This window comes from Nothoprocta perdicaria, unplaced genomic scaffold (assembly GCF_003342845.1).
Source record: "Nothoprocta perdicaria isolate Ctin4 unplaced genomic scaffold, notPer1 scaffold_80, whole genome shotgun sequence".
NCBI lineage: Eukaryota > Metazoa > Chordata > Aves > Tinamiformes > Tinamidae > Nothoprocta > Nothoprocta perdicaria.
The window spans coordinates 2,681,727-2,707,279 of NW_020456088.1; the positions used below are offsets into that span (position 1 = coordinate 2,681,727).

Below are 25,553 nucleotides of genomic sequence, written 5' to 3' on the forward strand. Positions count from 1 at the left end.
ATTTCCCCATTGTGCAACCGAGATACCCAGGAACTGATTTTTCTGGCTGCTGCAATCAGTTTTTCAAGGTTTATGGAACAATAATCTTTTCCTTAGCCACTCCACTTGAGGGGAGCTACAGGAAACAGTTTCAGAAGTGCATACACACATACATTAATACTGTCCATGGTAGCCTATAGGATCAACAAGTGCCAAGTGACAGACTGTATGTGGCATGTTCGAGGGCAACCTTTCAAAAGGGCTCAGGTGCCACTTGCTCAGAATCGTCCCCTACAAAGCAGGCTTAGGCCAACAATTCAGCTTCATTTAACAAAACAACCTGTTTGGAAAAGATGGTCAAATGAACAAGTTCACTATAAACAACTCTTTAGTATAAGTTTATATTAAACTATATAAATATATATATATAGCAAATACACCAATGGAGGAGATTTTATGTGTGTGTATGTATATATGTGTGTATATATATATATTTAAAAATCTATTTCCTCCACCATGCCATTCCTCCATTGATTGGATTATCAAGGTTTGTCTCTTAATATGGAAAACTTAGTGGGGAAAGAGGCAAAAAAAGAGGTTAGAATGAGAAGGCCAAGACTGTGGAAGAAGAAAATATACCTATGCAGAGGGTTTTTTGTTTTTTACATACATCTGCCACACCAGGTTATGCAGGAGATAAAAGTAGCCTTACTTATCCCCATCTCACTTAGCAAATTGGGTGGCACATCTGTTCCAAAAATAAGGCAATAGCTTCCCCAATAAAGAGCCTGTGCTCAGGCTGCACCTTCGGGTCTCCTGGAGGAGGGATATACTAATGGAGAGCTCAAGAGTGTCCTCCCTAGAAGCCTACTCATCTTTCCCTGATGAACTCTATCGACGTGGGATAAAGAGCATTTCCACAACAAGTTTAGGTCCTTACAAATAGAGCTCCCTGGAGCAAACAGCGTTAGAGGCAACAGGTTAGAAGACATTGGGTCAACAAAACAGTTTTCACCCTGGAGCTGGCAGCAGCCTGCAGCAGCAAATAAAAAGAGAAGCCCAAAAACACCCAACCCAAAAATCACCCACACAACAATGAGGGAGGAGATCTAACTTTTGGAGTTGATGGGATGGGCGAGGTGGAAATCCAAGGACTCTGCCCTTCCGGCTTCATTCAGCTCACAGGGAAAGCAGTGGGGGCATCTGGTAGCCCCAGAATCACCTCTTCTCTCTTCTTCCCTGTGGAGGATGGACCAAGACCTTCTCTCCCAATCCAACAAATACAAAATCCTTTCCCTAGTTCACGGCCATCTGCTTGATTTCTAGCCAAGCATGAATCGAAAGCAGAAATTATTCTGGTGGGACTGGGTTGTAAAAGGAGTTGGAAATGAGCCTAAGGACTTGTTAGCTCCCTCACTGACCACGACTAAAAGTGATGCAGAAAAGCTGGATACAAGTGGGCTCCTCTTCCCATTTTTTCTCTCTCCACTAAGTCTGCAGCTGAAATCAGGAACTGCAAACACTTCAAACCCAGGTAACAAACCCCCCCGGCAGCAAACTTAGAGACATACCCAGGAATAACCCACACGGAGCCCAACTGCCACATTAAAAACCTGGAACCGAGGTTTGACTTTATTCATAGAAAAATGAAAGCACTCCCCCCAAAACTCCTTCCCCAAAAAATTGGCTGGAAGGTCTTGGTGAGCTGCCTGCTGCTGAGAAAGCAGGAAAGAAGTAGCAAGAATTTCAGAGGGCTGAACACTGTGTTCTCCCCGTGGCACGTCTGACTCCGCACCCGAGCTGCCGACGGGCTGGTAGAGCCACTGCAACAGTTACCACATCCTCGAATGTATCTTTGTGCGGGAATAAAAAAAGGAGCATTTTGAGAAAAACAAGTAAGCGTACAATAATGTCACTAAATGCAAGTTACTACTGAAAAAACTGTCATATTGAAACTTTGGAGGCAGAACAGACCATTCATTATCAGTAAAAAAGAGTGGACAGGCAGCTTCTCAGCAAGATGTTCTAAAAAATGAACTGTGCTCTTGAAAGAATTTCATTTTTCTCCTATTGGAATAAAAGTCAGTGGCACTTTGTTTTCTAACTTTCTGCTTCTGCAAAGTCACCCCTAGCTGGTGTTTCTTCCAACCTTATGAAAAAGGACATGACACTTAAACAAGCATCACCTGGCAAACGAACAGAAAAAAATCTAATAGTGGAAAAAAAATCACATAAAATTACCCCAACGCGAGGGGAAAGGTGGCTGTGTTTTAAACCGGTTTATAAATAAAGTCCTCTGCTTTCTCTCCTTCATAGCAGGTTAACATTGAAAGAACTGAGACTCCTGATGAGAAGCCAGCAACTTACTGCATCGATTTTAAGAACATGCCAGGACCAACATAGAGAAACACTCAGTTTTCTATGAAACTGGCAGAAACTTTCACAGCTTCTTCCCTTTCAGTAAAAAAGTCTTCATCTCTACCCCCAAGCCAGGAGGCTACTGAACAGTAAAGAGAGGGGGAAGTTCCCCCAATCCATTTTATGCTACTATGTCCAATAGTAACTGTTTAACATTATTGTGTAATTTCCTTTTTCCATTTTTGAAGGAAAGGGGCACAACACGAACAGATTCTGGTCAAAATCAGAGATCATCTGTGACGGGATAAATACTAAGATGTCAAAGCATGGGTGACAGCAGATACAGCACAGTTTGAACAGTGCTCAAGAATTAAAACAGTTCAACCTAATGCAGCAAGCACTTACAGTCAACAACAGGAGACTTTAAGCACCAAGTTGCAAGGTTGTCTCTTCTATAGGTAGTCACCTTACCTCTCACCACTTGAGAACTTAAACTCAGTAAATAAAAATAAAAGCAGCATTAAGCCCCCTCCCCCCACATATAAAGCTTAAAAGCCTTCAATGTTGCTTTTCAAATACAAGTTTTATAAATTTACTTGCACTCATTTAAGAATTCCCCAAAAGCTTAGCCATTCTTGACTTCTTTTACAAAGAACTGTATGTTGAGTGCATTTAATTCTAATTGTATTTGGAGAAAATGTTCTCTCTAATAATTCTTTTAAAGATACTCAATAGGTTTTCCTACTCAAATTGTACTTTGGTAATTCTCTGAATTCCTTGATTTTTGTCTAGGGCCTTTGTTCAAGTATTCTCTAACTTCAAAACCACCCACTAAGGCAGCACTGCATGAGGATGAAAACTGGGGTAAACATTACATGTAATCATTCCCTCACAATATAAAATCTATTCAGAAAGTCACTGGGTGTTTTACAAGATACACATGAATACTTCTTACTGTAGACCATTTTAACTCACGGTCTCTATAAAAAGATAACACTCCTCTTTCTCTACATCTTTCATTCAAATAAACTCTCGTTTTCTCTTTATTTGTAACTTTGTCATTAGTAAGACCTCTGCCTCTTTTCCATTCCTTAGCAGAATGCAAAGAAAATATTTCTAGTTCCCTGTTCCTTTTCTGTTTTATAGGAACGTGTGCTTGCACACTTCCGTTTCCTCTGCTTTCCCTTCAGTAAATCAAGGTTAGATTTTTTCTTGTTTCAGTCAAAATGAAAGGCTACTAGCAGAAGTAGCCTAAAAATTCAAGAACAATTCCTCTTCTTGACACATTTTTTTTAGTGTACTTTACCTGTGCATGAGCAATGGAGCAACACCAGCACGAACTGCTGCAGCTCAACCTTTACTTGCTCACACAGTGCTCGTGTCTGGCACTAACTTACTTTCCCAAACAATTCCTGGTCTGGTTCTGAGTTTTACAGAATTTGAACATAAACAGCAGAATTCGAAGCAAAGTAAAATATAGTGGACAACATAAGAAACAGTTGCATCAAATACGGAAAAGTCACAGTGTGAAGAGCAAAAGGGTGAAGACAAGAGAGGGTCCTTTATCCCTACCGCTATTGCCCATCATGGATACATCTTTACCTTGATAAGCCATCATGCCAGTCAGCAGGACTCAAAGCAATGCACTGCTTTCAAATATAATGCTTCAAAGCACTAAGAGTTCATTTAAGTTACTCTTTTAACAACCATTTCAAACTTAAAATTAAGTAAACTATGAAAAAGCTGGCAAAACAACAAAAAGTTGATAAGTCTAGACTTAAGCTGAACTAAATAAGGGAATAGTGGGTCTCCCCCATTTTGAAAGAGCTTTATGTCACTGAAAGTGATATTCAACACAGCTTTGCTCTGCTTCAGAGAGAGTCACTTTAAACTTCCTGCATTTGGGAAAGATTCAAAAGCAGGGAGGTAAGTCAGGAACTAAAATACTGTAAGAAATCTCTATTTGGAGATGCCTTACTCAGGATTGGAATACTGTTTGCATATAAAACGCATAGTGCCAGTATCTTTCATAAGAAAGCTTTGGTTTAAACCCGGGTTGAATGGATATCAGCAACTCACAACCAAAATATTCAGTTCTTGAGTAACACACAAAAATATGTAGTTTCCCCCAAGAAGGAAATGTGTTGCAGGAAAAAAAAAATAGAAGCACAGAGTTACATTATAGAAGATCTATATGACAGCAAAACAAGATAAAAGCCTGACCTTCTGAAGTCCTCCATTTTCCTCCACCAACGGAGGAAGAGCACTGGTGCTGTTGGTAGATGGTGGTTCGACATTGTAGTCACGAAAGCAGCAGAATAAGGTGCTAAAGATACTTCGACTCCTCTGCTTCTTCAAGCTGATATTACATTGGGACACTAGGGGAGAAAAAGAAATGAATAAGTAAGTAAACAGCAGAAAAACCAACTCAGGTGTTACAGATTCAGATACATAACAATTTATTTCAACACGTGTGGGTTTTGCTTCCAAAGACCTTCTTGGATCTCAGAATAACCTCATAGTAATTTTCCATTGTCCTGAGGCGTCCCCTTCTATTTCAGCACATTCTTTGCTCCAAATTTCCAGAAGACACTAGTATAACCAGTCTGTATCTCTGGATTATCAAACCTCTTGTCATACTCTTCTAAGACAGTATTTTGAGAGTGCTCCTAAAAATATCCAAAGCAGATACTAAAAACTGCATGAGCAAACTTGCTGCTAAAATCTATCTTGGGCCGAAGGTGTAAACAGGACAGAAAAAACTGCACAGATGCCTACTGATGCCCGGGCATACTTTCTAGCAAAATATGTCACATCATGCGGAGCATTTAAATGTCAGCTACAGCGACGAACAGATCTGAGATGTTCCTGCTTTTTTTTGGTTGCTCCCTGTTTGACAGAGTTGCTGGAGGACAGAGGAAACACTGTGCAGCAGCACTGTGAGCTGCAAAGTGGAGTCTCCTTCTCTGGAGATCTTCCAAACCCACCTGGATGCCACCCTGGGCCCCATGCTCTGGGTGTCCCCACTGGAGCAGTGGGATGGGACTGGATGAGCTCTAGAGGTCCCTTCCAACCTTAACCATTCCATGATCCTGCAATCAAGTTTAAACCGGATGCTGTGAAGGAAAGAGAAGGCTACCACTCAGGTTTATCTGCTTTTTGGCTTAGCAGTATAAAATACATTAAAAAAATCACAAAGTGTATCATTTTTGAGGATGCAAATGAATGTAGACAGAAGAAGTTACAGTTTGCAGAAAAGAAACACGCCAAGGACAAGCGATTGCCCCTACATTTCAACCTCCCCACGGACCTTAACCACGTATTAAAAGGGAGTTAGAAAAATGTGAGAGCAAGCAATGTTTTTGCATGTTTTTGAGTGACACTCTCCCAGCAATCACTGAGTGCTTCAACAGGCTCTCCTCGGGCACAAGTCTCTTCTTTCCCACCAGCCGGCGGGTTCTGGGCTCGGGCCGGCTCTGAGCAGGGAGCTGCCCCATCTCAGCCCCGTTTCTTCACGTTTATCTCTCGCTGCAAGGTACGGACGGCGCTGCCCGTTATCGCCACGAGACCCAGAGCAAAGATAAGCATGGGCCCGATTGCTGCTCGCAGTTGGGATTTTAATTCCATGCTCTAAGTCCTCTGCAAAGCGTAGGACTTCTGAAGTCAGTATGTGAATAAAAAAACGCATCCATGGTAGAAGTAACACATTCAAAATACCAAAACATCACATTGTTTGTGCCAAGTTTGCAGAAATGCAAGTTTGGAGCTTCCTAAAGGACATACACAGAGCAGTGCAGGACTTCTACAAACCAGTCATCGAGAAAGTTTGCACCACAGGCATGAAGAAGAACAACTAAACCTTGCTAATCATTTTTATTTTGTTTTCACCTTCCTCCTCTATACCCAGGGATTTAACTTTGTGGTTATGCACTGATCTCACAGGAAGAACTTGGATTTTCCACACTCGTGAGCTCTTTCCAGTCACTCACTTTCATTTAATTTTATTATCTGCTTCTCTAGGCAGTTCAACCTCTACTTAAAAATGTGACAGCAAATAATTCGAATGCCTAAAATAGAAATGCTCTTACACAACACTCTCCATACACCATATTTTTCCCCTTAGACTTCATAAGGAGAAGGAAAGCAACATGAAACATTATTCTGAACGCAGTTTTTATAGCATGGTCCTCCTGAAGCCCAAAACACCATTTGTAAGGAATCCCTGCTTATCTGGAAGAACCAAGACAGACTGGACAACTAGGTGGTGAAAAACTTTATGAGGGTTCAAGAAGGACAAGTGGAGAGTCCTGCAGTTGGGGAGGAATAACCCTGGACACCAGTACAGATTAGGGGTGGACCTGCTGGAGAGCAGTCCCGCAGAGAGGGACCTGGGTGTCATGGTGGACGACAAGTTGACCATGAGGCAGCAGTGTGCCCTGGTGGCCAAGAAGGCCAACGGGATCCTGGGGTGCATTAAAAGAGCGTCTCCAGCAGGTCGAGGGAAGTGATCATCCCCCTCTACTCAGCCCTGGTGAGGCCACATCTGGAGTACTGCGTCCAGTTCTGGGCTCCCCAGTACAAGAGGGATGTGGAGCTGCTGGAGAGAGTCCAGCGCAGGGCTACCAGGATGATCAGGGGCCTGGAACATCTGCCCTATGAGCAAAGGCTGAGGGAGCTGGGCCTGTTCAGCCTGGAGAAGAGAACGCTGAGGGGGGACCTGATCAGCGTGTAAATACCTCAAGGGAGGGAGTGAGGAGGAGGGGGCGGCCTCTTTTCAGTGGTGGCCACTGATAGGACTAGAGGAAATGGCCACAAAATAAAGCACCAAAAGTTCCACAGGAACTTAAGGAAAAATTTCCTAGCAGAGAGGGTGACAGAGCCCTGGCACAGGCTGCCCAGAGAGGTCGTGGAGTCTCCTTCTCTGGAGATCTTCAAATCTCACTGGGACTCGCTTGGAGCCCTGTGCCACATGCTCTAGGTGACCTTGCATATGAAGGACTAGATGACCTCCCTTCCAACCTTAAGCATTCTGTAATTCTGTGATTATAATCAAGGGCTGGGACTGAAGCCCTTCAATCCACTTCTCTGGTGGAAGATCCACTTGTATGCAGTACAATAAAGTTTCAGTGTTAAGCAAGAGAAATCAGTAAAGAGCCAGCAAGAAGAAATTCTGCAAAGGAATGGAGACTGAGGTGCTCAAATGGCTTTACGTGACATGCAGTGTAAAATACACAGGTATTACATGTGCAAAAAAAGATAAACTTCAGTGGCTAAAGGCTGGCACTCTTTAAAACCTGCAGGTAAGACCAATCAGTAAAGTTACGTTTTTGGTTTTTTTTTTCCAAATTGCAAGTTTATGTCATAATCAGCACATGAAGTTTATATCTATATATACACACACACACGTGTCTCCATCTTTCAGGAGTTATAACCATAATTCCTGGAAGTGATGTCCTATGGCACCCATTGAAATATTACACTCATTACCACTACTGCCACTAATTGCTGAAGACAATTAGAAGAGACCTTTCACAACCTTAAATGTTGTGCAGTCACACACACACAAAAAAAAAAAAGAAATAGAGAGAGCCCTGATAAAGTGACTTCAAAATAGGAAGGTGTGTTACCAGTCACAGCAGAGACAAGAGCAAGCAAAAGACATCTCTGTAAGACTGGAAAAATAAAGCAATGCAAGACTAGAGCAATGCCTCCCTGAACACAGGTCCTGGTGCTCAATAACTGCAATTTAAGGATCTCCTAAGCAAACGCAGCAACACTGCAAACAGCAGTCACCAATTTCCTTCCACGGATTTGCCCCATCACTTCTTGAACATTCATCAGCTCCTGGCATGTGGTGAAGAGTTCCACAGCTCAGTCGACAACTTAGTCATCAAATAACCTGGATCCACCTGGTTACTTAGTCCCTCTGCTAATGCATCTCTCTCAGCACAGAACTGCACACAATTGTCAGACTGAGAACCATGACACTAACAAAACCTATTGTTCTCTCACTTCTCTAATAATTCCTAGGATTTTATTTGCATTTTTTTGCTTTAACTGATGGAACTGATGCCATTTTCAGCAAAGATCCTACCATAACCCAAGACATCATTAACAGCTATTTTGGAGACATTAGTGCCAGTAAGTTCGGAATTCCTGTCTTCCCATGCAGAACATTTCATATCCATCTACACAATTTCACCTGTCAGTTTAGGGGATACTCATTGAGATTCACAAATTCATCCAAAAACTCCTCATAGCATCTAGCTTTAATTCTATATACACACACACACACGTATACCTGCAGGCATGTATACACACTCATACACTTTCCTCAAACTTTGCTAAGCGATTTCCTTATTCCCTTTCCAAGAAGTTTAAGCAGAACAGCAGACTGCACAGATCTCTGTGTAACTTCATTGGTGATCCATGAAAAAAAAGGGACATATTATGTGCTTTAAATGGAATATAACTCCATATATGTGTGTAAATATATGTGTGTGTGTGATTCTCATTCCCAAATGATCTCACGGCAGCCTAGGAGTCTTCAGCGATGCACTTCGACACAAGCGTCTGAATATAGAAAAGATGAACCAGATCTCTTGTTCTTTCAAATTCACATCGACCAAGTAAACTGTGCAATCCTCTTTTCTTGAGGAAAATTAACATCCACTGTCATTCTCCTGTGGTGCTGGGAAGACAGAACTACTACTGCCAAGGCTTTGCAGCGGGGCTTAGAAGTGGGAGCCCAGTTCTCCTCACCAGAAGTCCATCCAGTGAACATCTTCTGTGGCTTGAAAGCACAAGGTTTTGCTTAGAGTTTCTAGCTGTTCCGCTGCACTATTTTTGATGGAAAGTCTTGTAAAGTAAACTGCAAGTTTCTTGAATTGCCTGCCTGTTTCTGGAAGTCACAGATGGTTCTCAGAGCTGAGCTTATCGAGGGCTTTTGGCAAGTTCTGATGCATCCACGGCACTACTAAACATGGGAAGTGGGTACAAGTTAAATTAAAGGCAAGTTTTATAATAAGTTGTAAGAAGCTACTGTGATTATGCAAGTTTAATCACAACCATCCATACTGTGTGGTTACACAAAGCGAAGGGGGGAAAAAAAAGAAGCAAAAAGGGGCAAATTTCAAAATACAAATTACTATACCAGCCTGCCTAGAGAAACTAGTGACAGAAACATCCCAAACTTCCTGCAACTCGAGCTATCTTTAAATGCAGAAAGTTTCCACCTTTCCTCTCTGAACAACACAGCTTCAATAGTGATGTAAATGGTAAATAAAAAAAAAATTGAAGTCTTTTCCATTATTCACTGTATTCTGCAAAGTTTAGTCCTGGGTTTCTCGAATCACATTTTACTGTCAGAAGGTGAAACGCTGCCAATTGCTGCTTTGACAGCTGAATACAATAAAATGTAAAAATAGATCATGGCGCAGCAGTCGCACAAGAAACCCCTCAGTGCTGCAGGAAGCCACTATGGGCAGACCGGAGAAGGACTAACCAAGTCCATCCTGCTGCAGCGTATGAGGGATTTAATTACTGCCGCATATTTCCTAATGAAATGAAAGCAACTGCTAGTCCTCTGGAATAATATAGGTTGGCAATGAAGAAATTTCCAGGGTGTTTAGAGATGAACTCGATAAACACAATAAAACGAACCTCTGTGCATGAGTTCTCCATTTACAGGGTTGTATGGGCTTCCCATACAAAATGCACAAATTAAATAGGAAAAAAAGTAGTGTTAAGCCTTCAAAAGTGAGAAATTACAATCTCTAATGATGTCTAAATTAATCTGCTAAAGAGGCTTTACCTAATCTTATGAGAGGTAAAAATAAAATAGATCAAATTTTAAATATTACAAAACTTAAGACAGAAGCAGTTACCTTGGCAGAGGAGCATCTACTTCACACACTTCAGTAAATTCTGCTTTCTTTCAGGTGCAGAAATAATTTTATAACACTTCATGCCAAATCTGCATGAGATGCCCAAGGTTCCTTTGGTTTCAAATGCCACTTACAGTTTATGGTTGAAAGATTTAATTTTCCATGGAAGCCTTGCAGAAAATACAGCAGTTAACTGGAAATAGTTTCCGGTACCTGAAACAACCGCCTGAAACTGTTTAATCTTCAAGCAGGCAAAACCCAAAGAAATTGCCCTGTTCACTCCCAGCATGACACACTGCAGAATGATCTTCGTTTCAGCCAAAGCTGAACCTCCTTCCCCTTCAAATATAATTAAACTCAAGGTTTTTCAGTTGAAGATATTTCTTTGGAGAGAAGCGTCACAAATGAGTAGAAGAAAAAAAAAAAGACCATTTAGATACCCAAAATAGGCAAGGAGATGGTAGAAGAACCACCAACTCACTCATTTCTGTTAAGGTAATCTCTTCCCTATCCAGCAGTAATCTATTCAGGATAGTTCACTGATATTTTTGACTGACAAGGCTTGGTGACCAACCACAAAAAGACTCAAAACTTCTAACAAATTCCAATAGGAATCGAAAGAGGCTGCTGGCTCCTTTAATAACGCAGAGCTTGGAGTTAACTTGTTAATGCCAGGTTGATGGGACTAAGCTGGGACCATCTCCAGCCCCAAGGAGCAGCAAGGACCTGGCTGTCTAAAGGACTGAAACATGAAGGTACCAACACGGATCTTCATGTCCTGACATATAGTACTAAGGGCTCACAGTTCAACTCCCTGAATTTAAAGGTTAACCTGTATCAAGGCTCAGAGTGTCTTTTTTATTTTGCTATGGCAAAATAAAATGCTTTGCTTCTGAGCAAGATTCATGCAGTGCAAGGGTGATGCTTTAAAACCATTAAGGGCAACAGAAAAGGAAGGGGGTGGAGAATACAAAAATAACAAGTAGCAAAAGAAGTTCTACCATTTTCAGCTAGAAGGGAAACAGAGCTATCCACAAACGACACAGGAAACAGTACGGGACATGTTACACTATAAAATTAACATATTTAGTGCTGCTGCTATCGAGTCACCTCTCGGCAGGGATAGCGCTTCAGTAACAGCTCAACAGTTTGCCTCAGCTGCAACCTATGAATAGCACAGAGAATACGGGGGACCTGACACATCTAAAACAAGAGCACGGCAACATTTAAAGATGCGCTTTCCACAAAAACTGAGGTATTTCAGAAGAAAAGGGCTTGGTTTTAAGAGCCGGGAGTGCAGCCGCTGGAGCGGTTCCCGGGCAGAGGTTTGGAATGGCAGCGGGGCAGGAAATGCTGCGCGGGCTCCGCGTGCACGACATTCCTGCGCCGCCCCGCGCCAGCGGCCAACAAACAGACCTTTCTTCTAGTAAAACGGGGGGGGAGAGCAGGGGGGAAAGGCAAACGGCACAAAGTTCAGCGGCAGATGTGGCCTGTGAAGCCCGGCAGCTCCTTCTGGGGTAACAATGCGGGGCCTTTGCAGCTGGGTGAGCACCGAGAGCGCTGGGGTGCTCAGGGTGCAAGATCTCAAACTACCCACACCTTCGTGGTGCTAAAAACGGAGCAGCCACGGCACACGGGGGATTATTCTTTTAAAGAGGTTTTGTCATATATTCGGAGCAGTTTGCAAGCAAACAAAACCCCACAGTTAAAGACCGAAAGGATTTTTTTGCTTTTATCCCATATACAGCAGTAAAGAAGCACTAACTCAATGCTAAATTGGGTCTTTAACCACAAAGTAATGAAGAGAATCACTGGAACATACGCTCGTGTGCCCAGCCCTCTTGCAGACTGCTCCCCAGTTGGCCTCTTCGCTTCTGGAAGACATTTTATGATTATTTATCAAGTATTCCAGAGGGAAGGCAAAGGAGAAACAAACGCAGGGAAACACGAGCCGGGCACGGGGTAAAACTGCCACCATCTCCAAGCTTGTTGCTTGTCGCTGCTGATACCCCCTGGCACCAGGCGAGGCGAACAGTCAAAACGGCACTGAAATGAATGTAAACAGGCATGTGTTTAGAGGACAGAAATATGTACAGAAATATGCTGGGGATTAGAGCTGAGCACAGCATTGTGAGGAAGGCAGTAAACAACTCGCTCAATGCCGAAGTAATTTAAATACAGGGAAAAAACAGATATAAATAAGCAGCAGGCAAGCATCTGAAGGGATCATATTGTCAGGCCAGTTAAAATTGCCTGTCCTCACTCCCTCCTCCCACCCCCAGAAAAAGTAAAAAAACAAAGCCTTTAAACAATACTTAATTGAGCAAAAAGTATTTTTATTATTACAAAAATGGTGTAGATGTCACAAAGAAATATTTGCATATTAAGCAATCTTCATCTCTCCCGTCTGTAACATAAGGCCCCCCCCCCCCATCACTACTCTTGTCCCTGCAGAGACCCTGCATGAGGTCCTTGCAGAGCTGTACAAGCTCCTTCCCTGTCCCACAGGGAGCCCTTGCTCAGGGCTTAGCATCCAGCCAGCCGTCGTGAGCACCTTTTATTCAGCCAATGAATTGCTCAAGCCAAAACACGGCCCTATCCTAAAGCAGACGGAAGCAGAAACATTGCTGAGCACTGGCCTTAGGACCCGCTTATGTCCTTATCAAATTTGTTCAGCCTAGTAAATGCGTTTGATTTTATTTTCTTTCTTCTCCGGGCACCAAATCCAAAGCCTGGGGTTTGGCTCTGAAAGTTAAATAAAGGTTCTTTCCATTTCACACTGCAAACAAGCTGACTACATCACAGGCTATGGATTTTGGTGCCTTTTTCTGCCTCTTTTCCCTCAAAAGCAACACCCCTTCACCTAAACTCCCACCAAAACCTTGCTCATCTGAGGAGAAGCAGCTCCACTTGCTTTCCCTAAATAGGGTGGTAAGACATGTTCCCATAGAGACACCTCCTTCCCAAGTGCACGTTTTAGAGAGAATCCTTCAAGTCACCAGAACCAGGAGTATTAGGCTATTTTTGACAGCTTCCCATCCCTTCCCCAGGAACACCTCTTTATCAATGGACTAATCTAACAAAATTGCTGTTAAAGGATTCTCTCTTGCTCTGTTTCTCCATTTAGCTTTAAAATTCCTGTCGTTCCCTGTGGGCATTTCAGCATCAGCTACATCTCCTTCCTCCCATTGAAGTTTGCTCCCCCAAAGACAGATGCATTTCTGACAGAAAAGCCTCAAATTAGGGCATCCTTCTTCGTATGGGATGCCTCGTTCAAAAATCACTATTTGTTTCTCTTGATTTACCTGTCTTTTAAGAATACCACATTTAAGAAAGTCCACTTTGCAAGGGAAAGTGCACATTTCCAGAGATGCTTCCAGTAATGTGCTTTAAAGAACGAAGATCATGGTCATCATGTAATTTCTGGAAGATGCTCCATTGTAACAGAGGAAGAAATACATGTAACTATTAAAATCCGTATTATGAAATCCACATTGAAATGACTGCAGTTCTTTCTTTCTAAGATTGCAGTTCTTCCTAGGAACTTTCTCTACATCGTTCTATCACTTGTGTCTTTGTTATTAACACAACTTAAAAGTAGTAATTGCTTTCAACAACTGAAAACATCCTCAGAAGTTATGTACAGCATGTAGCAAGTAACACGTTATCAGGTAGTAACAATCTAGTACCTCTGAGAACAAAATTAAACCACTTGGATTTGAACATAAGCTTAAATTATTATGTATTTACTTGCAATACGATTGAAAAAGGGGTTGCTGAGAGGCATCTCCACCAGCTTTTGCTTCAGTGGAGTAGATATTACCAAATCTTAGAGTATTAATTTTTCAAAATACCTTCATTATTTATTGACATGCAATAAGCATAGATTTTATACATAAGAAAATCTTCAGTTTGGGGTTTTTTTTGCCTTTCCTTCAAGCTGTTCCATTTTGCACACTCCAGCAAGAAATCATTTTGACACGTGTACATCTTACTAAAACTTGTATTCAGGAACAATACCAAATCTGAAGTAATTATAACTTCAAGCACTGCAGATTTTCATTTCAATGCAAATGCCATCTGCAGAAGAACAGCGTTATCAGGTATCTCCAACTCAAACTTTTGAAGTTGCAGCCTGTCTCTAATAAAGCATCTACTGTTGTGCTCATAAAGAAAGAGTTAAGCCACAAAGCCACAGAAGAGCCCAGTACTCCCTTCCATAAGCTGCTAAACACAAACACAAGCACAAGATCTCCATCCACGGCTTTCAAATCCCATGTCCCTGGGATGCATTTTGAAATGCCAGCAGGACACAGACCATCATTTTTGAGAGGCAGTTGTAATGTACCCACGGTCAGTTAAAACATCTAAGTGTCTATCTGAATCCCTATGAACTACAGGAAGAAGCTGTAGATAAGGAACAATCAAAAACAAGACACATCTGACATTTTTAAACACTAGTTTGTCAGATTTTCATTTCCTCGCTAGCTACTGGAATATGTTGCACCAAAGGGCTAAACTGAACAAAATACCAGAACTACCTAACCAAAACTAACTTAACCTAACCAGAACTACTTAACCAAAACTATCAGAACTAACAAAACCAAAAAGTAGCAAAACTTGCTCTACTTCCAGCAATTTTGCTCTAGAACAAAGCTGTGTTTCATTACTAGAAAATCAGATTTAAAAAAAAAAAGAAAATATTTTTTCCTTCTTCCACAAGTCTTAAGAGGGCATATTAAAAAAAGGCAAAACAAAAGCAAACAAAAAAAAACCCCAACCCGCATATTTTTACACCTAAAACAAGTATTTAGATACCTCTATCTAGTTGATGGTTCAGCTGCAGGTTAGAACAACTGCAGACATGTTTTAATTGCTTCTCCAAACACCCAGAACATCAAGTACTTTGACCTATTCAAAATATCCTCATCTTTGTTACTAAAAGGAATGCATGCAATTTAATACCAATGTTTTAACTTCTAATTCCAAGAAACAGGAGGACAGCCACTTGCTGTTTCAGATATGTAAGTCATGAGAAAATAAGAAAAACTGGTAGCTGTTTAATAACCAAAAATGTTAAGTTTTTGGAGTAGTTAAAAATGACCTTTCTCTTTAATTCTAACAGGGGAGGGGGAAAAAAGTGCAACTTTTTATTATTTATCAGAGCAAACATGACTAAATCTGTAGAGCTCAGGGGGGAGAGAAGCTGTGGACCTCGCTCAGCAGCTCAAAAACAGATGACTGAAGCAGGGCTCTTCCCATACTTGGCTTACACGGAAAATCCCAGCCATGAGAGGGAAATCATTAAGCTTGATGGAAGTCAAGCTCTCAAAAGGCCATCATTGGGATTTGCCCCTTCTCCTACTCCATCCCAAAGTAAAAACACGTCCTAACCTTACAGACCACCACCAGCAGTGATGTTGGGGGTCATTACTATTCATTTATTTCCTGCGTTCTGTGCTTTGTGAGCAGCCTTGGTGTTAGCAGCTTGGCTTTGTGGCACAGCTTGCAGGGCTGGTGTTCACACACCAGACCCAACGGGTCAACCTGAAGCTGATGGGAGACAGGGAGGAGCAACAACGATTTCTAACTGACAGGAGCTGGGGACACCCAGCTACCTACAGCAAAACAACCAGGAAAGCAGCAGCTGGACTAGTCACACATGCCACAGCTGGGCACGCTGGGCACCTGAACAACTCCAGGTCCCTCCTGGCCACCTCAGTGGATTTCACAGAACCACAGAACGGTTGGAGTTGGAAGGGACCCCTAGGGATCATCCAGTCCAACTCCCTGCTCCAGCAGGGATACCCAGAGCACGGGGCACAGGGCGGCATCCAGGCAGGTTTGGAAGATCTCCAGAGGAGAAGACTCCACAGCCTCCCTGGACAGCCTGTGCCAGGGCTCTGTCACTCTCACAGTGAAGAAGTTCTTTCTCACACGGAGAAGGATGGATTTTCACTGGTAAATATGGCCTTCTGTACTATAAAGACAGCACATGCAAAATTTAAAAAGCTTTTTCCAGCTACCAGCTGACCGCTATCGTTCAGGCAGGGCCTCTCCCTCCCCGTTCCGCTCCCTCTGCCCCATCCTGGCACATTCCATGAGCTTTCCCAACATCCGGTTTCACGCCGGTCAATACAGACATCCGTAGCAAAGCCGCGGGGACCTCCTCCTTCCCGGCAAAGCGCTCGGTGCAGGACCCGTGTGTGCACAAGGGGCGGCGCGGGTGCCTTCCACGGCCTGGGACGGGAATTCCAGCCCTGCAGAGCAAACAGGGCAGGGCCAACGTGCGTGAGATATGGGATGTCTGAAACCTCCTCCTGCCAAGGTCCATGTAGCTGATCCTGTGATGGCCGTTTCTGGTGGCTGTGGGTCTCCACATGGAAAGCAGCTTCTGATTCACCCGATTTGTGTGTCTGTGTTAGAACCCACCCTGACAAATGCCAGTTTTTCCCCACTGAGAGCCCTCAGGAACCACTTGGCTCAACCCTTCTCTTCTATCCACGCACTTTTTTTCCCCGATTCCCCCCAAACTATTGGGCTGAAGTGCCAAACCGCAACAGGGAAAGAAAACACAACAGCAATGAAAGATAAAAAGGTCTGAGAGACAGTCCAAGGTTCTTCAGGAATCTGAATGGGGAATCCTGGCCAGCTCAGCACAGACATCGAACGCAGCCACAAGGAGCTCTCGACTCCAACCCACTTCAGAAACCCCGGGCAATCCCATGAGCAACCTAGGACATGTTTCAAGCAAAACCCCACAGTACATAAGACCTGATAATGGGACATTTTAGGGTAGACTTCCCTGCTCAGATTGCTGCACAATAATAAAAAACGCACCAGCTTAAAGATCACAAGATATTCACAAGGGAAAAGGTGCCCACCTTGTCAAGTGGCGAAAGTGGAAAGCTTTCCCATATACAGGATGCCTTGGACACTCTATGATATCAAACACTCAAATTAGCACATTAGAAACAAATGTCAAGGGGCTCTCAGCTGAGAAAATCAACTATTGAAATCACTTTTAGTAAATTATTTATTGAACAGCACGAGGAGTGAAGAACTTATTTGGTCCTTTAAAATGAAAGATGAGCAGAATTTCCAAATACCTTCGACAAGGTACACATTAAAACACGGTTTAGCATCGAGCAGTACCCATGAAAATTAGAGCAAACTTGGAAGGTGGCTGGAAGTGAATAAATAAAAGAGCCGGAAATTGAAAGTTTCTATTGCAACTGGATACTTTTGGATACTTTTGCTCACAAAAAATCCAAATAGTATCAAGGTGTACTTATATCTATATATATATATTAGTACATATATAAATATAGCACTGCACTGCAAATCTCAACAGGAAATATGCCCTGGAACTCAAAGAAAAAGGACCAATTCCACCTATTAAGACAACTAGCTTAAGTCGAAGGAGAACTAACTTCAGTTTTCTGCTCCACTTCAATTTTTCATCATTTTGGACAAGCAGCTTCACATATTTTGTGTCTGGGCTCCTTATTTGTAAAACATTTAAACTCAGTACAAGAAACAGCTATGAAACCCATCTTGCTTCACTCTTAATCCAAGGTAAGGTATAGCCAGCACTAGACTTGAGGCTGGATACATATTAAAAACTGAGATGTGTTCATACGATTTGATGGTGAGGTCCAGAGGAATATTGGTGTTTTCACAGCCTAACTTCATTCTCCCATCAAGGCTTCCACAAAATACGATTGTGGTATTTAGCATTTGGATAGGACTAATTGCAGATATTTTTCTTATTAATAAATTTTAATTGTTACATAAGGTTTGAGTAAAGCAACATAAAAACGTATCTTGAGATCCTCTTGTCTGAGCCTGCAACCTGGCTTTCTTTTCCCCCTTGAGTCACTTCAGAGAACTAAACTAGGCATGATCTAGGAACGAGAAAGTACATTAAATAAGATCACTAACTATGATGCCACTTGGCTTATACTCCCTGTTTACGGCAACAGCACAGCAGAAAACATAATTCTTACCACAAGTTTCACAAACACAGGTTTAATATATTTCATATTGAAAGAATTTATTGTGCTACGTAAGACTAAATAGCTTTAAATCTTTGCCCAAGTTTTCCCTTAATAAACAAAATATAAGTATATGCTACCTGCATATACCCACATTTTGAAAAACTGGCTTAAGCATAGTACAAAGCACAGAAATGTACCCCAATCCTGTTTCTAAAACGGAGAGAAGATCCTTGTTTGACAAGTGAAAAACAACATCAGTAAACAGTAACTTACTCATTTTAAAAGGCACATTCTAACTTGACCTACACTGACTTTTCTGGCAAGAATTAGGTTCCAATAGTTTTGTATGAATAATTCAATCAACTTGCAGGCACAACTCAAGTATCTGCATGAGATAAAGTTATAAATTATTTCAATATTTTTTTCTATACAGATAATATATTCAAGTTCATTTCTACTGAGGAGGAAAAAAACTTTCAGCTTTATTTTCCTCATTAATACTAATTTTTAATGTATTATTCAAGAACAAATTTTATTTTTAAGTCTCTGGGAACAGTATTACATTTGCTGCATTGCTTTGAAAAGATTCATGCAGGCATTTAAATAAGGGTAAACTATAAAACAGCATTTTCAAAAACTATGCCGTAACAAAATATTTTAACATTTATCATACCAATACTAAAACTAAGAAAGAAAAGGAAAAAGGAAAAAAGAAAAAAAGGAAAAAAGTACAATACTGTACAAGCTCTACAAGCACCATCCAAAAGCATGACTACGTCCACTTACCATGTCCACACTATGAGAGTTTAATACTTCTGCTCCATAGCTCAAATGCTGTAATTTTAACTGAAACATTTTCTCAGGCACTCACCAAACCTGGTTTGTTTACACAGAGCCAGTTGAATCCTGATTTCCAGCAGGCATCTACAGCCCACATTGCTAATACCTGTGCATAAGCAATTATCACCGAGCAATTTACAGCGAGAAAAGCTATCAAACTGCGCAGCTGGAACCAAATAGCTGCTGTGAGGATGAGGGTTTCCAGGAAGACCAGAGTCCTTCTAAGAATGCCAGCTGCAGTGCTCACATCTCAGCGCCGCTTCTGCGGCCCCACGGCCACCCTACAGCCTCCAGCTTTCGGCTCCTCCTTACGGCTCTGTGAAAATAAACAAGCTGGGGAACATGAATCCAGGAGTCTCAGGAAACAGCCAGCGAGAAGCCAAATATGCTGCTTGCATAGAAGTATTTTTAAGTGGCTGTATCTGGCAACGCTGTGGGAGCCTCCAGTATGATCGAGTTCAATCCCCAGGAGCCTTCAAGCAGCTTTTCCAAGAAGCCGCCGGAAAGTCTTGGACACTTAAAGAACTGGACAAGGCGTCCTCGGAAAAGGAGCATACGTACGACAAGTTAAAGGCTGTGCAGAATAAAGGACAAATGTAACAGGTTTCCTTGGGTATATTCCTATTACTACTGTTCAAGCTACAATGATTAGTAAAATAGAGGATTAAAAAATTAAAAAAAAACCAGGAACAATCTCTGTTAAGGTGCTAAGAAGTTCATTACAGGCCTGCCTGCAATGGTTACTGCTAGAGGACTAAGCCACCTTTCAGCCCAGCCATCCACTAAACATACTTGTTCACATGCCTTAATTTAACTTCTTACAATTACTACCTTCCATCTCCATAGAGATGGGTTATTCTTTCTCTATTATAGCAAAAGAGCAGGAAAAAAAAATATATCATTTACCTAGTTTATTAAAATGTCTTCCAAATTAAGTAAAAGGTTGGCATACAAAATTTGCCTTCTGAGGTGGCACTTCAGACGGCTCTTCACATTCCTTAAGGAAGATAAATATAAAATACAAGACATCTGAAGATGGAGACTAGAGTGCCTGGCTGATAGTAACATAATTTGTAAACACGTTTTCATCACCAGTTTCCCATAGAGACACCCCAGAAGCTGCTGTCAATCTGCTCAAATTCCAATTGTCCATTTTTCACAGAAGCAGAGCTGTCAGCAAGAAGCAGGGAGTTTCTGGAAACAGCACTCCAATGTTGCTTGGTGTTAGCTGTGCTCAGGAGGCCTCAGGTTGGAAGCCTCTTTCTACAAACCTATGGATCTTAAAATTAAAAAGCTGCCAAATTTATGCCTCATTTCTCCAGGAACTTCCATTTTTTGACAATACTTTTTCAACCATATTCCCACACTTCTCCACATTTGTTCTGGGGTTCAAAAGAAACCTTCACGCATTACCTCAACATCACAGCAATAAAAACCTACTGCTTTTTGCACTACAAAGATGCTGCCACTCCTATAAGCTGGCCTCATCCAACTCGTGTTTTCAGCACCGTTTCAAGGGCAGCACTGCATAGACGGTGACTGCTCAAAATGTCAATCCTGTCCCACAGCAGGAAGGCTGCACAGCAGTCGCTGGCAAACGCGGCACTCAACCACACAGTCTATGTTTGTCCATTACCCTTTTTCCTTTTGGCGGGCTCTCAGTGTTCGCAAATGTCGTTCTTCCCTCATACAGGAAATCGGGGCCTCTAACTTAATCCTGCACATTCAGTTCTGTTCTGTTCCAGCCGCCGCTACAAATGCAAAAAGGCGCCGAAAGCTCTTGCAGTCAAAAGCTTTAAAAACTCCTGATTTGGGAAATAAATTTCAGAGGAATAGCTTGAGCTCATGCAGATCTGATGGTAACAGAATCCCTATGGGATAGCCAGGTGAATTTAACACAGAGGGATCACAGTTGTGCAATCTTTGCTGAGCTTCTCCACAGTGAAATTATTTCTCCTCCGCTTTCCACTTTTCCATTTTGATTCCAGAAAGAAGTAAAAGATTAAAAGTCCCAAGAGTTTAACAAAAAAGCTACACATTTAATCATCATAGCAAAAAGCTGATAATCTAAATACTACAATACAAATCAGATACCACTAAACCAGACAACTAAGCTGTCCTAGAACATGAGCTTCAACATATGCACGTTGAACATATAGATGTGTTTCAACAATTCCTCTTTCTGAGAGCAAGATGCAGCTGCATTGGACCTTTTTCCCTGGATTTTTGAAAGGATGGGGAAGTGGCAATGGTGGCAAACCTAGAAGAGAAGGGTAGAAACACAGGGAAGATCTTGGTATCTCCCTTGGGCATTAGAACATGACCAGGGCTTCCCCAGCATCCTCTAGGAGAAAAACAGATCCTTCAAACTTCAGTTTGTAATGAAACACTATCTTCCCTCCCTCTCAGTAACTTCCTCAATGAACTGTGAGGTTCTCCCTGAACCTCATAGCCCAAAACTGGGGAAGGAAGAGAATCTTTGTCTTGAGTTCAATTATTTGGGCACTTCTTCAATTATCGGTTCTAACTCAAGGTAAAACCGTATGTAAAGACATCAATAATTGCTTAATTGCATATGTGACCTTTTTAAGAAGGGCAAGACTACCCAGTTGCAAGACTCACCTTTCCGTCAGTGTCCAACTACGGTGGGTGACCCAAGCAGTGAACTTCACTACAACCTTCACCGGTTTTACTCAAAACAATTTTATTGCATTTAATATGGAGACAAACCAGCAATAAATCACTGTTCACTTAAGCACCCACTGCTGTATTGGGAGCCTCATTAATGGGGATTTAGATACCTTTTAATCGCTGTGTAACTCCAGCTGCCTCCCTAGAACTATTGGAGGGGTAGGAAAGGACACCACAAACCCAGAAGACCTGAGAAAACCTTCCTCAACCTCACCAGGCCTGAACATCCTTCCCCCTGGGCATTCTGCCCTTGAGAGGACTATGAGAAGAGGTGGTTGCTCTAATGAGAGGGAAAGACTGATGCTGCTCTAAACCAGAGCTGACTTAATCTATCACTGAAGATCACGCGACGGCTGCCAATTCAAGAAGCTTCTAGTGCTCTGGATGAGCCTAATGCTTTTAAAAGCTCATGGGTTAATTTGCATTTGACTGTAAGGATCCCTCAACCATTTATATGTAATTCTTAATAGTAAGAGTGAGAGGAGAGAAAGAACTAACTGGATATAGAGTAGCCACATGCAAAATTAACCAGAAACACCTATCCCTTCATGAAAACAAGTGGAGAGAAAGGAGATGCACATTAAAGTCTATTACTTCTTGTCCCATCTGAAAGATGCATGAGTATCAGATTTTTCTTTCAGGTAGCCTTTCCTTTATTTCAGGTCTGTCATGGCCCCCTCAGTCTTCTCTAGACCAAAAAAATCCCACAAACAAACAGAACCAAAGCAAACCCTCTATCCATTCAAGTCTGTCACTCCAGGTCCTATTTTCTAGCCCCATTTCCTTCTCCCTGCTCCTTAGGATGCTCTCAATTCCAAACCAAAGCTTTGCAGAGCACTTCAGATGGTGTCTTACCAAAGAACAACACAGCAAAACAACTGTTCCTACAAACCAAACGTCACACTGGAATGCATAAATAGAAATATATCTTTTTTTACTGTCATGTAACAGATGAGTACAAAAAACCCTCACTATATCCTACAAATTAGCAACCCAACTAGTCATTCCTTATTCCCAGCTTTTGTAATGAATTATTCCACAGAATCTTGAAAGAGCCTGATCAGGCTGTATAAAAAAGGCAGGTTATATGTTCTTTACATTCTGCTCATTCAATAGGCATGATCTCCACTGCATCATCCATATCATTAATGGCAATCCAGCATGAGAGCAAGGACAAACTTCTGCCTTCAGCTTTGCTAGACACATCCCTTGAAAGCACCCGAGCTGCTCATTTACTGTGCCAAGGCTTTTACACACATTTTCTAACATTTTTTAATCTGACTTTAAGTTTATCATCTTAAGAGCTTCCCTGCGAGCATGATATCTCTATTACTTCTTTCTTTTCCTTATACCAAGCCACAGAAGCAAATTAAGGTGACATTCTTTGAAAGAAAATCTGTTGGAAGTTATAGGTTTCCTTATTTTCCTGAGCATTGTTTTTGGCTTTTATTTTTGTTTTAGAGCCTTGTCTACTCTATGCATGTTCTCAAAGATGACAACTCACAACTCCAAAGTTGGAGGCTTTCACAGTAGCCGCTAAACACTGGATTATTTAATCTGCTCCCGATTAAATCTTAAGTCAGACTGATGCATACTCCCCTTCCCACTTTAACATTTTAAATATTTTAGCATCAGGAGTAACTCCATCCTTGCAAAAAGCAGCAGACAGTATCTTTCATTTTCCTTTTAATACTAAAGCACTACTTGCTGATTCTTTGTCTTCCCCACAGCTATCCACATCCTCTGCTGGAAGCACATGCTGGCAAGCACAAAACGCAGAGGCGTTGGAGGAATGAAATAAAAATTGAAAAAAAAAAAGAAAAATCACATCTCCAGTTATTTCTGTCACTTAAATCACTTTGAAACTCTGACACAACACAAAAATCCATTGCTAACTGCAAGATTATAACAGCTACTTGAGTGAAAGTCAGTAAAGCTGCAAAACTATCTTCAAAAAAGTACATAAATGAACATTACCAGCAGAATTCATTTGTATAATACAAAGCACTAGAGATTTGCATTTCTGTGAAAACTGGCTACTACCACAGCTTTCTATTACTACTATTTTACTATAAATTTTAATATAAATAACTACTCTTGGTCTCAGCCATTCCTTCCGGATAACTCCATAAAGGAAGCCAAGGATCTGCCTCACTGCCACAAGGCCCATCACCCATTGTGAGGCTGTCTCTACTTTTCAGGCCCCTTTCCCTTCCTACCTCAGAGCTTTTTATCATCAGTCTGTTGCAATATGTACAGAGCATGGATAAATTCACACAATTTGTTTTACACCAAAATAATTATTGCATCAAGTCTTCCTATGTCTAAATGCAGCATATGATTTTATAAGATGTACCTTAATCTTTGGGAGAGGCTGCTTCATTTATCAAGACTATTTTAGGCTTTATTTTCAATTTTGAAAGAGTACTAGTTAGGTAGCAAGTAGCTCTCAACAGGACATGTTTCTGTTTTAGATCAAATGAGGATCTGACCATGCTCTTCTCTGTCCGAGCTGCACAGCTCCCTTCAGGAAGCCTGTCACTGAGATCAATGTTTCCACTCCATGACCAACCGCACTGAAATAAAAGTCTTAAAAAAAAAAATTAATTCTCAACTAAATGCCTGACAGAGGGAGAAAGGAACTAAAAACACTCAGCCCAATGTTCCACTGCTCCTTAATTCCCCTTTGAAGACAATCTGGAGCATAAGTTAAAATCACAGACACACAAAATAAATACAATGCACAGATGTCCGTGCATTTCATTGATGTTTTCCCTATTTGTAGAACTTTAACTGACCACCAACACTTTAATCAGTGTTACATGTCCTTAAAGGGACAGGGAAAAATACCATGATTTTCATTATTTTTTCTGATTTGTTCTGATCAGAAAAGCACCACTTCTGATTAGCCTTCTAAACGTCCATAATAATGGAAAACTTAAAAAAAATTATATATAAAAAATAGAATAGTATAAATAAAAGCAGACTTCAAGAGGTCCACATAAAATCTGTAACAGAAAAGAGAATGGATGCTCAGGCCAGTGCCTCTTCCCACACACTTCAGGATGCTTAAGAGGGCAAATTTCCACCAATACCTCCCCATCACATTTCAAGCAATAATCATGATCTTCACACAACGATGCTAACAAAGAAGCTCCTCAAACTTGAAACAGTCTCCTAAAGCCAGAAAGATTTCTACCGTGATGCTAAATTCAGACTATGAACTGTTACATATACGCTTAAATCTCTTCAAATACATGAATAAATAAACGTACACACACGCTAAGCAAATCACTAGAGTAACATTTGTAGTGATGAATGAAATGACAGCAGGTCCATTCGCAGCATTTCACTCGCTGGTGATGGTGACTCACCTCCCCATCCCGAGATTTTTTTAATATGTATTCCAGTAAAAGCAACAGTGACAATTAATTGATTAACATTTGACACAGGCCTCTCTACAGGTTGCTCAGGCAGTAAAAAAAAAAAGAGAAGGATAAATCATAAATAACAAATGACTGCTAAGAGATCAGAGCTGACATACTTCTAGGAAGCGACTTTTAAGATCCTTGTTTTTTAAGGGACAGAGTCCTTTATTGTTCCATGAAAAGTACATGCATATTAAAAATGCAGTTTTTATAGGCAACATTGGAAATTAATCATTATTAATCATATTTCCTGCACATGTTTTCCTAGGAACTGAGAGGCCAATCACTCCCTAGTCATTGCCAGGTGAGGATGTCTGGCTTTGAGGACCACATCCCAACTTCCCACACCAAGAGACCCAACTTTTGCAGCA

General features: G+C 41.5%; 1 protein-coding gene across 2 annotated transcripts in view; it reads right to left on the reverse strand.

The window, feature by feature from the left end:
* The window catches only part of CTDSPL (CTD small phosphatase like), a 67,964-nt gene that overhangs the window by 24,507 nt on the left and 17,904 nt on the right, over window positions 1-25,553 (reverse strand). For both annotated transcript variants that reach the window (XM_026051892.1, XM_026051891.1), the window contains exon 2: window positions 4,561-4,715. In XM_026051892.1, the coding sequence (XP_025907677.1) occupies window positions 4,561-4,715 (155 nt within the window). The remainder of the gene's footprint in view (window positions 1-4,560; window positions 4,716-25,553) is intronic.